The following is an 18,545-nucleotide window of genomic DNA, read 5'->3' as shown; positions in this document are numbered from 1 at the left end:
GGATTCTTCTTTACCTCATGCAGCATTCTGCTCTGTGCTCTTGCAGTCATTTTTACAGGATGACCAAGCCTAGGGAGAGTAGCAACAGTGCTAAACTTTCTCCATTTGTAGACAGTCTGTCTTACCATGGACATATGAACATCAAGGCTTTTGGAGATACTTTTGTAACCCTTTCCAGCTTCATGCAAGTCAACAATTCTTGATCGTAGGTCTTCTGAGAGCTCTTTTCTGTGATACATGGTTCACATCAGACAGTGCTTCTTGAAACCAGTAAACCCAAAACAGGTGTGTGGTTTTTTAAGGGCAGGACAGCTGTCAGCAACACATCCAATATCATCACACTGATTGGAGTCAAGGTTGGCTCACTCCTGGCTACAATTAGCTCTGGGAGAAGTCATTAAGCTAGGGTCTCACATACTTTTTCCTCCCTGCACTGTGAATGTTTACATGTTATGTGCAATTAAACCATGGCAACATCTAATGTTTGTGTAGTATTATGTTCAGCAGACTGTGTTCTTCTATTGTTGTGACTTAGATGACGTGCAGAGCACATTTTATGCCCAATTCATGCAAAACTCCACGTAATCCCAAGGGGTTCACATACTTTTTCTTGCAACTGTATACTCGCCTGCCACCCTGTTGATCTGCTGGAAGTGAAGAAAAGTCCTGTGTAAGCTGCAAGTTGTTGTAAGTCAAAGCAGAGGACTATGGACATCCCAATATACAGTGCTGGCTGGCCCAGGTCTGTCACAAGGAATAAGTCAAATGCTCATTCCTGTCTGGTCCACTCACTGATTCTGGGATACCAGAATGATCCCTTTTCATACTCCATACCCAGAAGTATTGGCTATTTCTTTTTAGCTTCCAGCACTGAGCAGAATAGAGGAGGAGTGAAGGAAAGGTAAGTATACTGTATGTCACTGGGAATGAGGAGAGTAAAGCAATTTGGTTGCTTTGCCATGTTAGGGGAAAAATGATTTGCCTCATTTTTTCATGTATTTTCTCTTCTTCATAGACGGGAAAGGCTGCTCCATCAATTTTGTGTCCCAGCTTCTGGGAAAAGTCTGCATGCAAGGCCGGCACAGTGAGTAGACTCCAACAACATGATACAGGCATGGCGGTGAAACAAAACACGCAATAATATTGGTCACAGAATGACTGACTGCTTCTCTTCTACATTGGCACAATTTCATACAATGGTTTACTATTTGCTCCCCTTTTCCAAATGTGGCTTCCTGTCAAAGTTGCAGAGAATTGTAGTGGTGATCTCAGATTTTCTACACCGATTTACAATTAAAAGTTGTTTCCATGTAGATATAACTGTGATCTGTGAGCCTTTTGTATACTACATTTTAATATGAAATACAAATTTGACCTTTCCAATCATTATAATAAAGACCAAATCATCCCACTCTTCTTTACTAAAAGTCAGTAATTTTATATGTTTTATATTTTATATAGTTTTATTTAGATTTATATATTGTATAATATTATTATACAGTATTTATAAAGCGCCAATGGTTCGCTCAGCGCTGTACATTACAAAGGGGGACAGAACATGTGACAGAACAATACCAATACAATGCAAAACATGAGGGGATCGAGGGCCCTGCTCTTTCGAGCTTACAATCTAGGAGGGATGGGATGGTGGCACAGGAGGAGATAGCTGTGGGGGATGGAGTGGTAGGAAGAGTGGAGGAGGTCGGCAAGTTAGCAGGGGGTGGGGTAGGCTTCCCTGGAGAGATGGGTTTTCAGGGTGCGCCTAAAGGAGAGGAGAATAGGTGATAATCTGATGGGTTGGGGCAGGGAGTTCCAGAGGATGGGTGACACCCTGGAGAAGTCCTGGAGGCGGGCATGGGAGGAGGAGACCAGGGAACTAGAGAGAAGGAGGTCTTGTGAGGAGCGGAGTGTGCGTGCTGGGTGGTACTTGGCTATTAGGTCAGTGATGTAGTACGGGGCAGTATGGTGGACAGCATAACGTTTATAGGGAAATTGCTGGGTCTCCCTATACTGAGTGCATCATTACAGACGTGTAGCCCCAAAGCCTAAGCCATGTGGCAGCTATTATACCCTCTTTTTAAGTGAATGGAGTTGCTCTGCAAGCACCCCGCAGCCTCATGCAATGCACGCAGTTGTGATGCACTAATGCAGGGATCAAGGGGTTAAAGCAGGCAGTGAAGAGGCGGTGGATCGCTCTTCAGAGAGCAAAGCATATGCAAATGAGCCCTTACTGAACAGCTAATGTGTGGTTCTCAAGTGTTGTGTTCTGGAACTTCACTCTCTGTCAACATTGACTATTTTTAATCCTTATACTGCTAGTATTAGTAAATACTGTAGATAGGAAAGTATATTATATTTAATCGTTTTAAACTTTTTTTTTTTTTTTTACATTTCTTCTGTTACTTCCTGGTTTCCATGCCTAGGCAAATGATGTCATACATTCCAGTAGTCTTCAGGAGGGGCGGATGGGCTTTCTCCGCTAAGCGCACCCTCCTGCCTGCATGCCTGAGTTAAGGGCATATGGATTCCAGGAAGTGAATGCTACATGAATCACCTGCCCTTACTCAAGTTGACCACAGCCAGAAATGCTAGAGGGTGTTTTTCAATGTGATTTCTCAGCAAAATAAAGCATGGAGCCATGGGTGAATGGTGGAGTTTGCTTTGAATGTTAAAAATGAATTAAATCTAGTTTTTGATTTGTGGTGCTCAGATGCAAGTCCTATCTAATCTAAAAAAATAGCATGTAATAATACAGCATATTAGTCCTTAGATGTGGTGGCTGCATTAGTTTTCATTTTATTCTCCAGGTTTTATTTTTTTTATTTTCACAAGGACTACAAAAAGCTCCCCCCTCTACTCTTCTCCATAACCTCGAGGGCTATAGAGGGCGATCTGATATAACAGACAAGGGAGCAGATAAGAGAAGTTTATTGCTGGGGTTTTCATTTCATGAACATTTTAGATAGACATGAAATGCATACCGGCGTTTGAACAATAATGGTGGTGCACTTTCTCATGTTTATTTACAGGAGAGCTGTTTTCAGTTCTGTTGCCACGTCTGACTGCCCTAGTCCAATCAGATTGCATCTGGCAGAGAATCTGCTGGAGACTGGTGGAGTCGGTCCCTGACAGATGGATGGAGCCGGTGGTGACTGGGCTTGCACAAATGGCACCTGGGTAAATGTCTTCTATTGTGTTCTCTTGTTGTCTTGGCTTCAGATTCCAACAGAAGCATTATCTGCATGGGGTTTGTATATTCTCCTTGTGCTGAGGATTCCTCTGTTTTTATGCTGGTTTCTTCCTGCAATCCAGAAACATACTGGTAGGTTACACAGCATCCACACCGACTAACCCCACTGTGTGACTGCTGTAGTGTTATTACATAGTTACATAGTTAGTCTGGCTGAAAAAAGACAAAAGTCCATCCAGTTCAACCATAGGAAAAAAAAAAAGTTATAATCCTACACCCACAGTTGATCCAGAGGAAGGCAAAAAAACCCAGCAAAGCATGATCCAATTTGCTCCTGCAAATTACACTGTATTTTCTTTTGGGAGGAAATAGATGTGACTGGTTCATTAGGCTAGGTTCACATCTGTGCGGGTGGTGCCGCTGCGGATCCACACAAAAATCTGTGCAACCGCACCACCCGCACAGAGGAATGCGGACCCGCGGACAGGTGCCATTAGTTCTAATGGCACGCCGCCCGCACTGGAAAACGCAACCGTACTGGGAACCGAGGTTCCCATGCGGGCTGCGTTTTCAGAAGAAGTGCAGGGACTTCTTCCCTACGGGCGCGGGAGTCCATTCAAATGAATGGGCTCTTGTGCCCGTGCAAAACGCAGCCCGCACTGCCACATATATGTGAACCGGGGCTTATTCTCTGTAAAGCTGTATGTCAGAACCATAGAAGTATAAAAATAAATGTCACTGTTAATGTTGATTGAGAGAGTTTACATCCGCCTTAACCATTGTAATCCTTTTGCTCCTAGCATTAGTAAATAGATTGGAAGGTATATCAATATTTGTTTTAAATGTGTGTTTTTGTTTTTTTGAGGTTTTTTTTTCTACATTTCTTCTTCCTGGTTTTTGGCCTAGGCCAAAATGATGTCATACATCCCATGAGTCGTCATTTCTCTTTCATCTGGAGAGGAGGAGGGGCGTTCTTAGCTAGGCACACACTCCTCAGCTAAAGGCAGATGGATCCTAGGAAGTAAATGCTACATGAATCCTTACTCAAGATGGCCATGGCTAGAAATGCTAGTGGGGTATTTTTTAAAGTGATTTGTGTTGCTTAGATACAGTTGCGTTCCACTTTAATAGCCTTCCAGATGCCATGCAAAGGCAAGTCCACAGCATGCCCTACAAGGCAAGGCCCTCTGGTTTCTCTGGGAGAATGAAAAAGAAGGGGACCACAGTGGGTATAGAACCCACGGGTTAAGGGGGTCCAAATGAGGACAAACTGCAGCTTCTGGTTTCTCTCTCTAGATATTTTCCATCTGGGGATTTTGTTAGTATGGTGTGAATAGTTGCTGCTGTGCAGGGCATGACAGGAGGATGATAGCATGGCAAGGGTACTTAGAGCAGACCTTTACCCAAAAATGAAAGTTGCTCTGGTTGTTTTCCTTCCTTCCAGCCTCTATCTAATTTTCAACCCCCCCCCCCTTTTTTTTTTAACAGTATCTGATCTCACTTTCTTAATCCTCACCTAGGTGATATTGAAATTGCTTCTGTTGTAACAATCCAGACCCCCCCTACCCCCCATACAGTATTTTCAGCTTCTGATTCAAAATTTTCACAAGCCCGGTTAACTTCCTCTTTAAAGGGTTCACACCACAAAGTGTATGTTGAGTGCAGACAAACACATGTTATGCACACTGATGTGCAAGACTCATGGGACGTATGACATCATTTTGGCCTAGGCCAAAAACTAGGAAGAAGAAATGTAAAAAAAAAAACACATTTAAAATAAATATTGATATACCTTCCAATCTATTTACTAATTTTAGCAGCAAAAGGATTACAATGGTCAATGTTGATTGAGAGAGTTTTTAGATCCGCCTTAACAGTGGCATTTACTTTTATATTTATATGGTTATATACAGTTGCAAGAAACCCCTTGGGATTACGTTGAGTTTTGCATGAATTGGGCATAAAATGTGCTCTGAACGTCATCTAAGTCACAACAATAGAAGAACACAGTCTGCTGAACATAATACTACACAAACATTAGATGTTGCCATGGTTTAATTGCACATAACATGTAAACATTCACAGTGCAGGGAGGAAAAAGTATGTGAACCTTTGGACTTAATAACTGGTTGACCCTCCTTTGGCAGTAATAACCTCAACCAAACGTTTCCTGTAGTTGCAGATCAGACCTGCACAACGATCTGGAGTAATTTTGGACCACTCCTCTTCACAAAACTGTTTCAGTGTAGCAATATTCTTGGGATGTCTGGTGTGAATCGCTCTCTTAAGGTCATGCCACAGCATTTCAATCGGGTTGAGGTCAGGACTCTGACTGGGCCACTCCAGAAGGCGTATTCTGTGCTGTTGCAGCCATTGTTTTGTTGAATTACTTGTATGCTTTGGGTCATTGTCCTGTTGCATCACCCATCCTCTGCGGAGCTTCAGTTGGCGGACAGATGGTCTTACGGTTTCCTGCAAAATGTCTTGATAAACTCTGGAATTCATTTTCCCATCAATGACAACAATCCATCCAGGCCCTGAGGCAGCAAAGCAGCCCCAAACCATGATGCTCCCTCTGCCATGTTTTACAATGGGGATGAGGTTTTGATGTTGGTGTGCTGTGCCTTTTTTTTCTCCACACATAGTGTTGTGTGTTCTTCCCAAACAACTCAATCTTGGTTTCATCTGTCCACAGTATATTTTGCCAGTAGTGCTGTGGAACATCCAGGTGCTCTTTTGCAAACTTCAAACGTGCTGCAATATTCTTTTTGGACAGCAATGGCTTCCTCCGTGGTGTCCTCCCATGTACTCCATTCTTGTTTAATGTTTTCCTTATTGTAGATGTGTCAACAAAAATGTTAGCATGTGCCAGAGATTTCTGTAGGTCTTTAGCTGACACTCTGGGATTCTTCTTTACTTCATGCAGCATTCTGCGCTGTGCTCTTACAGTCATTTTTACAGGACGACTACGCCTAGGGAGAGTAGCAACAGTGCTAAACTTTTCTCCATTTGTAGACAGTCTGTCTTAACGTGGACATATGAACATCAAGGCTTTTGGAGATACTTTTGTAACCCTTTCCAGCTTCATGCAAGTCAACAATTCTTGATCGTAGGTCTTCTGAGAGCTCTTTTCTGCGAGGCATGGTTCACATCAGACAGTGCTTCTTGAAACCAGTAAACCCAAAACAGGTGTGTGTTTTTTAAGGGCAGGACAGCTGTCAGCAACACATCCAATATCATCACACTGATTGGAGTCAAGGTTGGCTCACTCCTGGCTCCAATTAGCTCTGGGAGAAGTCATTAAGCTAGGGCCTCACATACTTTTTCCTCCCTGCACTGTAAATGTTTACATGTTATGTGCAATTAAACCATGGCAACATCTAATGTTTGTGTAGTATTATGTTCAGCAGACTGTGTCCTTCTATTGTTGTGACTTAGATGACGTTCAGAGCACATTTTATGCCCAATTCATGCAAAACTCCACGTAATCCCAGAGTTCATCTTTAGTCTACTATGCAATCTGCACCTTGCTGTAATGCCTACATCTGTATTATATACCTCTGTGTTATTCCTAGACCATCTGCTCTTTCCCAGTTACTGGGTGATCTGGTTTTGAAAAATAAGAAGACCCAGTTCATTCTCACTCAGAAGCTGCTGTTCCTGCAGTATGGTCACAAGGTAAATGGAAGCTTGCCACACACTTTGATAGAATTCACAGTGATGTTTGTATGTAACATTTCTCAATTCATGTTCTTGTGCAGAATGAGATGCTGCAAACTATTCTGGGATATCTGTCTATGGAAAATAATCGCCGGGCATTGTTGATTAAGGTGGGTATGATTGGTGGATATTTTTATGTTGCAGATTAGGAATGTAATACGGATTTTGTGTCAACGTGGTTCTAAAGGCTCAGAGTTTTTTACCTTAATGCATTCTATGCATTAAGGTAAAAATCCTTCTGGGTGCAACCGTCCCCCAGCCACCCCTAATACTTACCTGAGCCCCATCTCGATCCAGCGACATGCATGAGACCCGCAGCTCTCTTGGGTCTCTTTCTCCTCATTGGCTTACACAGCTGCTGTAAACCACAGCCAGTGAGGATAGAAAAGGGGGGGGGGCAAGTTGTGCTCCACGTATGAATGGACATGAAGAGCTTGGCTTGGAAGCGAGCCTGCTGGAGTGCCCAAATAGCAATTTGTTTGCTATTGGGGGCACTCAGCGAGGGACCCAAAAAGAAGTGGATCGGAGCTGCTCTGTGCAAAACATTACACTGAGTAGGTAATTATAACAACAACTGCCATAAACAAACCTTGAGAAATCAGCCAAGACCATAGCAAGTCTTGATACTTCCGCCAAACCCTACTCGCCGGAAGAACCAAGCCTACATCCTATATGCCCTGTCTAACATGGCATTATGTTTACTGCTACAGAGTATGTGCATTGTAAGAGCATTATTGTAGATCAAAGTAGGACTGAGGCTAGAAGTTCAGAGATGTGGCCTGTGGTGGGGAGGTAGAAAGTAGTTCAGATATCAGGACTAAGGCTTGTAGTAGAGGGGCAAGCTGTTTATGGAATATGCCTGAAGAGGTAGGATGTAGATTCAATAAAAAGAATAAACAAAAATGGAGAAGTTCAGGAGTGAAAGGCAAATGTGATGGCCGGCACAGTAAATTGGAGTAGAGATGTAGTATGTACTCTATAAAGAGTTGGAGATATTTAGTGGCGAGGTAGTATGTAGATCAAATAAATAAGTAGAGAGGTAGTATGTACTGTAGATCTGATAAACAGAATTGCAGATGTTAGTGAAGAGGTAGTATATTGAAACAGGTCTGTCACTTGCATGGTGAGGTAACACACACACACATGCACTGCTCAAAAAAATTAAAGGAACACTTTTTAATCATAGTCTAGCATCAAGTCAATTAAACTCCTGGGATATTGATCTGGTCAATTAAGAAGCAGAGAGGGTTGTTAATCAGTTTCAGCTGCTTTGGTGTTAATGACATTAACAACAGGGGCACTAGATGGGCAACAATGAGATGATCACAACAGGAATGGTTTTACAGGTGGAGGCCACTGACATTTCTTTCCTACTCATCTTTTCTGATTGTTTTTCACTAGTTTGGCATTTAGCTAGGGTCAGTGTCACTACTGGTAGCATGAGGCGATACCTAAACCCTACAGAGGTTGCACAGGCAGTCCAACTCCTCGAGGATGGCATATCAATACGTGCCATTGCCAGAAGGTTTGTTGTGTCTCCCAGCACAGTCTCATGAGCATGGAGGAGATTCCAGAAGACAAGCAGTTAATCTAGGAGAGCTGGACAGGGCCATAGAAGGCCCTAAACACAACAACAGGACCGGTATCTGCTCCTTTGTGCAAGGAGGAACAGGATGAGCACTGCCAGAGCCCTACAAAATGACCTCCAGCAGGCCACTGGTGTGAATGTCTCTGACCAAACAAGTAGAAACAGACTTCATGAGGGTGGCCTGAGGCACCATAGAGCTTGATTGACATTTGCCATTGAACACCAGAATTGGCAGGTCCACCACTGGTGCCCTGTGCTTTTCACAGATGAGAGCAGGTTCACCCTGAGCACATGTGACAGATGTGAAAGGGTCTGGAGAAACCGTGGAGAATGTTATGCTCCCTGTAACATTGTTCAGTATGACCGTTTTGGTGGTGGGTCAGTGATGGTTTAGGGAGGCATATCCATGGAGGGACGCACAGACCTCTACAGGCTAGACATTGGCACCCTGTCAATAGGTATCGGGATGAAATCCTTGGACCCATTGTCAGACCCTTTGCTGGTGCAGTGGGTCCTGGGTTCCTCCTGGTGCACAACAATGCCCGGCCTCATGTGGCGAGAGTATGCAGGCAGTTCCTGGAGGATGAAGGAATTGATACCATTGAATTGCCCCCACGCTTGCCTGACTTAAATCCAATAGAACACCTCTGGGATATCATGTTTATCTATCCGATGCCACCAGGTTGCACCTCAGACTGTCCAGGAGCTCAGTGATGTCTTGGTCCAGATCTAGGAGGAAATACCCCAGGACACCATCCTTCATCTCATTAGGAGCATGACCCAACGTTGTCAGGCATGCATACAAGCACATGGGGGCCATACAAACTACTGAGTATCATTTTGAGTTACGGCTCAAATTTTGGCCAATTCCTGCTGCATTGGTGAAATTTCATGCCCTGAGTGGCCTTGCAAACCCTACCTGGCTTGACGGAAGTCGATTAAAAATTGACTGGGCTGGATGGAAATATTTGGCCAGAGAGCAACTGCATCCTACCAAATTCATTCACTGTTTGGCAGTGCCATTGTATTCAATCCATTGTAATACAATAGCTGACAGTGGAGGTTCCTCCATCTAAGCTATAAGTATGGATAGGGGGATTGATTGAGAAAATTGAGCCATGTATGGTGGTCAGTAGTTTATAGATTGCATAAACAGGACTGTGATATGAGGACTGAGGTAGTATATAGATCTAGGTTATGAGGGGAGATATATTGCATAGACCAGATGAACAAGACTGTGATGTAAGTGTAAAGGCAGCATGCAGATCAGATGAGCAGGATGGGTGTTATGAGCGGTATATTAGAATGTAGATCATTGTTTGTTCTTGTGACAGGTTTTGCGGGAGCTTCTGGAGATTTGGTCATCGGGTAGCATGGTTAAACACTCGCCTTACCCCCAAATGCTACATCTCAGTCGTTGTATCTTCATCTGCATAAGTCTTCTGAATAAAGAGGAGATGGAGGGGTGCAAACAAGGTAGGAGACTGTACAACATGGCAGCAGTTCTCCACCTGTAACATGTTTCGTTTTTTGTTTTCCTACTACCAACTCATCTTTTGTCTCCTATGCACAGAGCTGCTGCATGCTTTGACTTCTGGCACTCGCTTATACCTGGACAGTTCTCTTCTTCCAGTCAGGTGTTTGGGAATGGTAGTGGCTGAGTGCCTGAGCCAGCAAATCGATCTTGAAGGTCCCAGTCTTTCCTTCCAGGTAGGGACCTTTGTCTAATCAGTGGACAAGGTTTTCAAACTTGCCCTCCCTCCTTCATTGTACAGGAGTTGGGCTTTAAAGGTAAGTGTGACAGTCCATCTAATGCACACAAACTCTCTGCATCCTGCAGTATGAGGAGGATGACGACATCAAAGACTTGAAGTCACTACTAAACCCACCATGTATTTGTCTGCCAGACCTTCCAGATCTTGCGAGGGCTCCATCTGAGAGGTCAGTGGATTTAAAGAAAGCTTCATACTGTGCTGGCATGTGTGTCTTGTTGTTATATTGAGCTTTGTAACAGATAGTATGTTGTTCTTATAGTTCTACAGTTCCAACCAGTAAGAAGGATGTAAAAGACCAGGATGAACAAAAAACTGGGTCCGAATCGGAACTGGACAGGTTAGTTTAATACTTGAAAGCCCAATTGCTGTTATTGCAGCTAATTTGAAGAATTAGGGTCTGTGCATTGTAAAAATCGGTCAGTTTTTGTTTGTTTTTTTCATTTTTATTTTAATAAGTCTTATACATACATTGCTTTCTAGCTGTATGTTTGTTCAGAGTTGATCATTCGCTGCAGAAAAAAGCTTGGTTATGTCGGCCCCTGTAGTAAGCGCTGGGACTTTGATGCAGACTTTCAGGGCAGCTTTGATGCCACAGATCTTCAGCATGAGAGTGAAAATTAGATATTTTATTTATTTATTTCAGGTACTTATATAGTGCCGTCAATTTACGCAACGCTTTTACATATATATTGTACATTCACATCAGTCCCTAACCCTCAAGGGGCGCACAATCTAAGGTCCCTAATTCACATTCATACATACACATACTAGGGCCAATTTAGACAGGATCCAATTCACCTACCAGCATGTCTTTGGAGTGTGGGAAGAAATCGGAGTACCCGGAGGAAACCCACGCAGGCAGAGGGAGAACATGCAAACTCCAGGCAGGTGGTGCCGTGGTTGGGATTTGAACCAACGACCCTAGTACTGCCAGGCGGAAGTGCTAACCATTTAGCCACTATTATTTTCTCTTTGAATGACCCATTAACACATGCCTTTTGACGTACGTTATGCTGTGCATCATCGAATGTTGGATTCATGCAGCCCATTTAAAATGATTGGGCTGCTAATGCACCAAAAGCGGTACATGTTTCATTTCTGGGAGTGCACCACAACTCGCATCAGTGCGCTGCGCTGTTCTGCAATGCACATCTATTGGCAAGGTGGGTTGGGGTGCCATGTTGCACCATTGCATATAACTTGAAGTAGTCCTTGAATGTTCATTGGGGGACACAACCTTCGGGGATAGAAGCCCTGCTCCAGGAGGATGGGCACAAAGCAAAATGATGTAAGGCACTGCTTGCATTCTGTGGGCTTTACCCCTCTGAACCAGAGCTGCATTGTCAGTTCACTTTTGTGTGCTGTCAGTGCTACAAGTAAAAGAATCCAATATTTCCAATGTGCCAAACAAAGAAGGTCGGCAATGGCAGCCTTTATGTTTGATTTCCCCCCGTGTAGCCCCTTAGCTCAGTTGTGCTGTGGTGATTATGGCTTTGGAGCCAGGAGAGCCCAGGATCCTGCATTGCTTCGATAGGAAAAATCTTAGCATAATTTCAGCTACTTGTATCTATGAATCTAATGATGAAAACATTTTGCATTTATGATAGATTTACTTTAAAATCATAAAATAAAAAGATAAAATCCCCAGGATATGGAGGTGCCCTCTAGTGCTTGACTGACCTTCCCTACATCTGACTGCTTTCTAATTGTCGCTGTAGGCTCTGCACAAATGTAAGGACAATACCACCCAACTCTGCACTCTTGTGACAGTTCTTATACCCAGTGAATGAGCACTGCCTTGTAGGAATGCAAAGAGGGTGTCAGGTATTTCTTTAAATTACTTGGAAGCACCTTAACTTTCAAGAAGGCTACAGCAGGGGAGAGGTGGAGGATGAGAGCAGGGAAGGTAAGTTATGGCACTTTGAGACTACCTGTTAGTGGGGATTATTGGAATATTTTGGCTTAAGAATGGCTGTGGAATGGCAGTGACATTGCCTGCCCCATTTGACAGAAAGGGTCATGTTGCCTCTGAGCCCACTATTATCCTTAGAAGAGGGAGGCTGACATTAGGAACCCTAAAAAGGTCAATATAATTTTTGCCTTTATGCCTTAAAGAGACTGCCGCCTGACCCTGCTTCCCTGTTGCTCATTCTCCATGGAATTCATGTTATTGCTCCCTGCCAGTTACAAAACCTTCTACTTTGCAGTGCTGGGACAGAGGATAGAGTGTAGGGGCATCTCTGTAAAGGCCAGTAAAAATAGGTCATGGGTGGGCTTCAAAGAGACCCCTTCACTGTGCCTTGAATGCTCAGGGTGACAGGGTCTCTGAAGTGAACCAGTAGTGTGATGATGACTCCTCTTCTGGGTAGCAGATATGTACTTTGCAATGCACACAGCTGCTATATTTCTGTCCTTACAATTTTTTTTTTCATTTTGCCAATGCTTTTTCCAAATCTCCACAACAGTGATGATGACCTGACTCCATATGACATGAGCACAGACACTGAGCTGAAGAAGAACAAAACCCCAGCGTATATTCGGGACTGTATGGAAGGTGAGATGGACACCCATTTGGTTCATCCATTTATACCAATTATTATATTTCATGAATATTGCTATGGCTAGAACAACTTGTTATGAGTCACATGTTTTTAATAATTATTATCTTGGTCTCATCATCTTATCTCTGTAGTACTGTTTTCAGAGGATGTGGAGAAGCTGGAAGCAACGATGTCATCAATGGCCACCCTGATCCGCTCAAACTCTACTGCCACCAAAGAGGTACTAGAGTAAACCCATAATCAATCTGAGAACTAGAGATGGTCCTTAACCACTTGCCGTCCACCTGCTGTTTATAAACGGCAGGGCGGTGGCACTCCTGGGGCGGGTTGCCGTTCATAAACGGCACCCGCCATTTCTAGCTGTGCGCGCTCCCTGGGAGCGCGCAGCACCGCGGTCCGGTGCCCGCTGTGTATTCCGGACACAGTGAAACACCGATCTTTGGACGGGACCTCTGTACGAGGTCCCGATCATGTGATCACTGATTGGCCAATCAGTGATCACATGCAAAGTAGTAAGCAAGATGTCACTTGTGACATCATTGCTTACTACGTGTGAAATCTGTGAATGATCACCGAGGTCACATGGTACAAGGCTATTCACAACAACCTTGTACCATGTGACAAGCTGTGACCAATCACAGCTCACTCAGTACTTCTCAATGGCTGCAAGAATGCAGACAGAGAGAAAGAGAAATGATTGCTTTTACATCCTTTATGGGTGTAAAAGCAATCACTGTAGTAAAAAAAAAACAAAAACATCACCCCCCACAAGTAGTACAGTGTCACCATGGTGACACTGTACTGCTAGGGTGACAGTATGGGAAAAAAAAACAAAACAAAAAAAAACCCATAAATAATAATATAAAAAAAATAAAATAAAAATGTTTAAAAATTATAATTTTTGGTTCTAAACTAATTTGGCTTATTTTTTTTTTTACTAAAAATATAACGGAATACATTTTGGCCAAGATTTATGATGAAAGATTATTTATTTGCAAAATTTTATAAGAAAAACACTTTTTTTTTCAAAATGTTTGGATTTTTTCATTTACATAGCAAAAAAAAAAAAAATCCCAGCGGTGAATAAATACCACCAAAATAAAGCTTTATCTGTCTCAAAAAAATGGTAAAAAATTCATATGGGTACAGTATTGCATGACCGCGCAATTGTCATTCAAAGTGTGATAGCGCTGAAAGCTGAAAATTGCCCTAGACAGGAAGGGGGTGAAAGTGTCCGGACTGGAAGTGGTTAAGGCCTTTATTGTGTTAATTCTGATTGAACAAATAAAGTAAATCTATACAGCACAATTTTCTTTACCATTTCTGCATGTTCATTTTAATACAAATGTTTACTTTCTGGTACGTTCATCATATGGATCTATATAACTGACTGCACACAGTATCTGTTTAACTCCCATTGTAAATTCCATCTTTTATTCCCCTGGAACAAAACTTGCTGTCACTGCAACGCTGTCGTTACAGCAAAAACGCGTTTGGAGCTCAGTTCCTATTGACATTGGCATACCCCAGAACTACAGATACCAAGAGCCCTTTCTCACAGTGTGGGCAGGATCTTGGAAGTGAAGGCAGCAGCATTGTTTTGCATGGGAAGAAATCGGTGAATGCATATGAAGAGGAACAGCAAGGGGTGGAGGATAGATGGAGTTATGTAGTCCAGCAGGTAGAGCTGACAATGCTGCATAGAATGTCAGTGCAGCACTGGAGTTCTGGGTGATCATCAGATATTTTTCTGTAGTTGCATCATTTTAAAAAAAAAACGATTGTGAAATGTGCATGTAGGGCAGAGATGTGCTGATCCCTTTTTTTTTTTTTTGCCCCAAAAACCACTACAAGTACAGAAGTGTAAAAAAGGAGCTGAGCAATCACAGCCATGCACCAACTCCATTCCGAAGAATACATTCACTGCAATAGGGAATGGCTTCTTTCATGTGAGCCTCTGTATGGCTTTGGCTTTAGAGGATGTGAGTTTCTGTATTAATTGCTGGAAGAGCCAGCGCTGAGGGGCAACTTGGCTTACTTGTACAGCATTAATGCTGCAAAAATAATTGCCAGGCTTTTTTTTTTTTTTTTTAAATCAGAAATAATGTTTATTAATGGTAAAGTCATATATTTCCAAAATGACAAGGCATGTACAGAATGGTAGCAAAGACTGAATCATTAACAAACCAAACAACATGGTAAAGAAAACCTTCCAGTGCCATCAATAAGACAAGAATTCAAGAGTCTGTGCAACATATACGGGCAGCACAGTGGCTAAATGGTTAGCACTTCCGCCTGGCAGTACTAGGGTCATTGGTTCGAATCCCAACCATGGCACCACCTGCCTGGAGTTTGCATGTTCTCCCTGTGCCTGCGTGGGTTTCCTCCGGGTACTCCGGTTTCCTCCTACACTCCAAAGACATGCTGGTAGGTGAATTGTATCCTGTCTAAATTGGCCCTAGTATGTGTATGTATGAATATGAGTTAGGGACCTTGGATTGTACACCCCTTGAGGGTTAGGGACTGATGTGAATGTACAATATACATGTAAAGCACTGCGTAAATTGACGGCGCTATATGAGTACCTGAAATAAATAAATTACAGAGAACACATTACAATACAATCAGATGATAAGACAATTTTGCATATACAGGACAATAGGAGTATCCCCATAACAGTGGACCCACGGGAAACAGAGAGCACTCCGCCCCCACCAGGGGATACAGGAGAGACATAAATTGGTCTTAAGAAAGTGATAATCAAATTGCAATCAAAAGTAACTACAGCAGCCTATGCATTATTAGATCAAAAGGGGCTAAACCTGGAGTGGCCAACCAAGCATCAATTGCCAGGCTTTTGTTCACAGATGTGCTTGATCATATCACATCCCTGCAGATGGAGTCTATTTTGCAGCAAACTACTAACTGCCATTTATTGTTCTTTTCATGCAGGTCAGTACAGAACTTGCCAAAATTCTCTTACACCTTGATGACCGTTTTGGAGTCGAGAAGTTCACAGAGCTGAGGTTTGCAGCCATGGTTGCTGTCACTGTTACTGATCCTGTACCGGTAAGACTTTCTAACCATCCAGCAGCCCTGTATTTATACTAAAGTGGAGTAAAATCTGCAATCTTGCATTCAAGGGTGTGATCCTTTGTTCTGTGAGCAGCTTTATGTGAGTGCAGCTTGACCTTTTCTATCTTGGCAGGTGTCTCAGTATCTTACAGAAGAATTCTACTCCTTGAACTACAGCCTGAGACAGAGAATGGACATTTTGGATGTATGTATGTCTCTATAATAATGAGTTTTGTGCTGTCAGATGCACCATTCCAGCATTAAGTTGGTTTGTTTGCTCAGTGCTAGTAGTGTAATCACTTAATGACCTTAAGTCAGTCCATGTATTACCCTATTTTTCGCTCCATAAGACGCACCTAGGTTTTAGAGGAGGAAAACAAGAAAAAAAAATATTATGAACCAATGGACTGCAGACACAGTACAGGAGATGACCAGAGACTGCGGACACGGTACGGGAGATGACCGGAGACTGCGGACACGGTACGGGAGATGACCGGAGACTGCGGACACGGTACGGGAGATGACCGGAGACTGCGGACACGGTACGGGAGATGACCGGAGACTGCGGACACGGTACGGGAGATGACCGGAGACTGCGGACATAGTACAGGAGATGACCAGAGACTGCGGACCTTTTGGGGGGATGGGAGTGGGAACTCAAATTTGACAGGTACCCGCTCCCACTTCCTCCCTCCCCATCTTCTGGAGACACATGAGACAGGTCCCAGAAGACTGCTGGACCATTCACAAAGCTCAGTGCTCTCGCGCATGCGCAGTGGGCACCCGGCTGTGAAGCCGCAAGCTGTCACAGCCGGGTGTCAACACTAAAGATGCCAGCGCCAGGGAGAGAAGACCATGAAGACACCGCTGGACCAAGGAACAGGTAAGGTTCTGCTGCAAAGAAGAGTCAAGCGGCTGACGCGGCGGGAATACTGGGCCGGCCGCTCTATATTCGCTCCATAAGGCGCACAGACATTTTCCCCCATTTTTTGGGGGGGAAAAAAGTGCGTCCTATGGAGTGAAAAATACGGTAATCATCTTTTTTTTTTTTTTTTTTTTTTTTTTTTCATCCAACTAGCGTGTTCGATTAGGGTTAGGGACTGATGTGAATGTACAATATATATGTAAAGTGCTGAGTAAATTGATGGCGCTATGTAAGTACCTGTAATAAATGTGAATGATTATATCATCAGTCTCCTGTGGTGGAAGCCATCCTTGTACCAGAGTGTGACATACGAATTCTCTGTATTGTCTATTCTCAGTTCTTGTTTCAGACCATTTAAAAAGAAGGTCCATGGTTGTCAGGCAGACTGCAGCAGCAGCAGCAGCACTGAGCTGAGTCCCGGCTTCTGGCCAGTAAGGTTTTCCTCTATCCTTTATATGTTCCTCTTTTTGCAGATTTTGGCATCAGCGGCTAAGGAACTTTCAGATTCAATAATCCCAGTAAAACCAGTAGATCCTGAAGCAAAGGCTGAAGATCACCTTTTATCTAGTCGCCTTGTAGCGACACAACAGAGTGAGGAACCTGTTGATTGGAGGAAAGTTGTGGAGGAGAGGATAGCAAGCAAGGTTAGACGCTTTGCTAAGGTAGGTGACTGAAACAGAAACGCAACACTTCAGGCAAAATGTACCCTACGCATGCACAGAATCCTGACGTTTGTTCTGCCTGCAGGGTCAGACAAGAGGCACCCCGGCTCCAACCCCAAACAGATTTCATACTGTTGCCGGCTACTTTTTCTTCCCTCTTATTCAGAACTTTGACAGGTGAATATAACATTATTGTTTGCAACATATGAAGTGAATCTTCTTTTGCTGGTCATGTGCTTGAAAAACTTGTTGCTTTTAAAGTATATTTAAGCCCAAGAACATAAATGTAATATATTGCAGCGTACCGTGGCTTAGATGTGGTGGCTGCATCAGTCTTGCCTTGTCTTGTGGTATACTGCCATCTACAAGAGGATGGGACCCTAGCAACCCTCAAAAACTGTAGGCCTGCTCAGGATAACCCTGCCCATTAGTTAGCATGCCTCAGTTTTTGGTATTGCCATAGGACGATGGACATCTGTGGGTCTGACAGGATCTGACAGGTCTGCTGTGCTAAGCACTTTTTCTTTGTGGTTTTTTTTTTTTTTTTCTTTTTTTAATTTTAATTCTCTACACTCTACTCGACATTACCGCAGGAGTTGCTTTTTGTCCATTACATAGTTGCGGTGCGGTTGTCCTCAGCCTGGCTTTTGGAATACCACATTTGCACCCTGTGACGGAACGCGGCGCCCGACCCCAGCCCTTTTCACCAATTCATGACCAGGGGCGGATTGACAACTCATGGGGCCCCCGGGCAATAGGGGATCATGGGGCCCCTGTGTCCTTGCCCAAACTCAAAAAAGCCTATGAAAAAGGTACCAGGGGCATCTCATGGGGCCCCCTACTAACCCTGGGCCCTCGGGCACTGCCTGAGTTTCCAAATGGTCAGTCCGCCCCTGCTCGTGACTGAAGGACCAGCCGATCTTACACCACGCTGTCACTTGTATAACAATGCCACTCTCAGCTGCGCCCTGCACAAAGATTTTCCAGCTCACGGGACTATCTGCAGCCTGAGAGCGATTGTTACTGGGTCAGGTTAATTACGCAATTAA

The 18,545-nt window shown here is 43.6% G+C and overlaps 1 protein-coding gene across 2 annotated transcripts in view; it reads left to right on the top strand.

The window, feature by feature from the left end:
• Positions 1-18,545, top strand: part of TELO2 (telomere maintenance 2) — a 41,798-nt gene that overhangs the window by 12,028 nt on the left and 11,225 nt on the right. For both annotated transcript variants that reach the window (XM_089683201.1, XM_089683208.1), the window contains exons 4-17: positions 1,016-1,084; positions 3,030-3,177; positions 6,766-6,868; positions 6,952-7,020; positions 9,833-9,974; positions 10,072-10,208; positions 10,339-10,439; positions 10,533-10,610; positions 12,739-12,827; positions 12,966-13,054; positions 15,787-15,903; positions 16,043-16,114; positions 17,308-17,496; positions 17,582-17,673. In XM_089683201.1, the coding sequence (XP_089539327.1) occupies positions 1,016-1,084; positions 3,030-3,177; positions 6,766-6,868; positions 6,952-7,020; positions 9,833-9,974; positions 10,072-10,208; positions 10,339-10,439; positions 10,533-10,610; positions 12,739-12,827; positions 12,966-13,054; positions 15,787-15,903; positions 16,043-16,114; positions 17,308-17,496; positions 17,582-17,673 (1,495 nt within the window). The remainder of the gene's footprint in view (positions 1-1,015; positions 1,085-3,029; positions 3,178-6,765; positions 6,869-6,951; positions 7,021-9,832; positions 9,975-10,071; positions 10,209-10,338; positions 10,440-10,532; positions 10,611-12,738; positions 12,828-12,965; positions 13,055-15,786; positions 15,904-16,042; positions 16,115-17,307; positions 17,497-17,581; positions 17,674-18,545) is intronic.

This window comes from Staurois parvus, unplaced genomic scaffold (assembly GCF_062004578.1).
Source record: "Staurois parvus isolate SC_StPar_1 unplaced genomic scaffold, SC_StPar_1.0 ptg000018l, whole genome shotgun sequence".
NCBI classification, from domain to species: Eukaryota; Metazoa; Chordata; class Amphibia; order Anura; family Ranidae; genus Staurois; species Staurois parvus.
The sequence above is the reverse complement of the archived record's forward strand: the minus strand, read 5'-3'. Positions and strand labels throughout refer to the sequence as shown.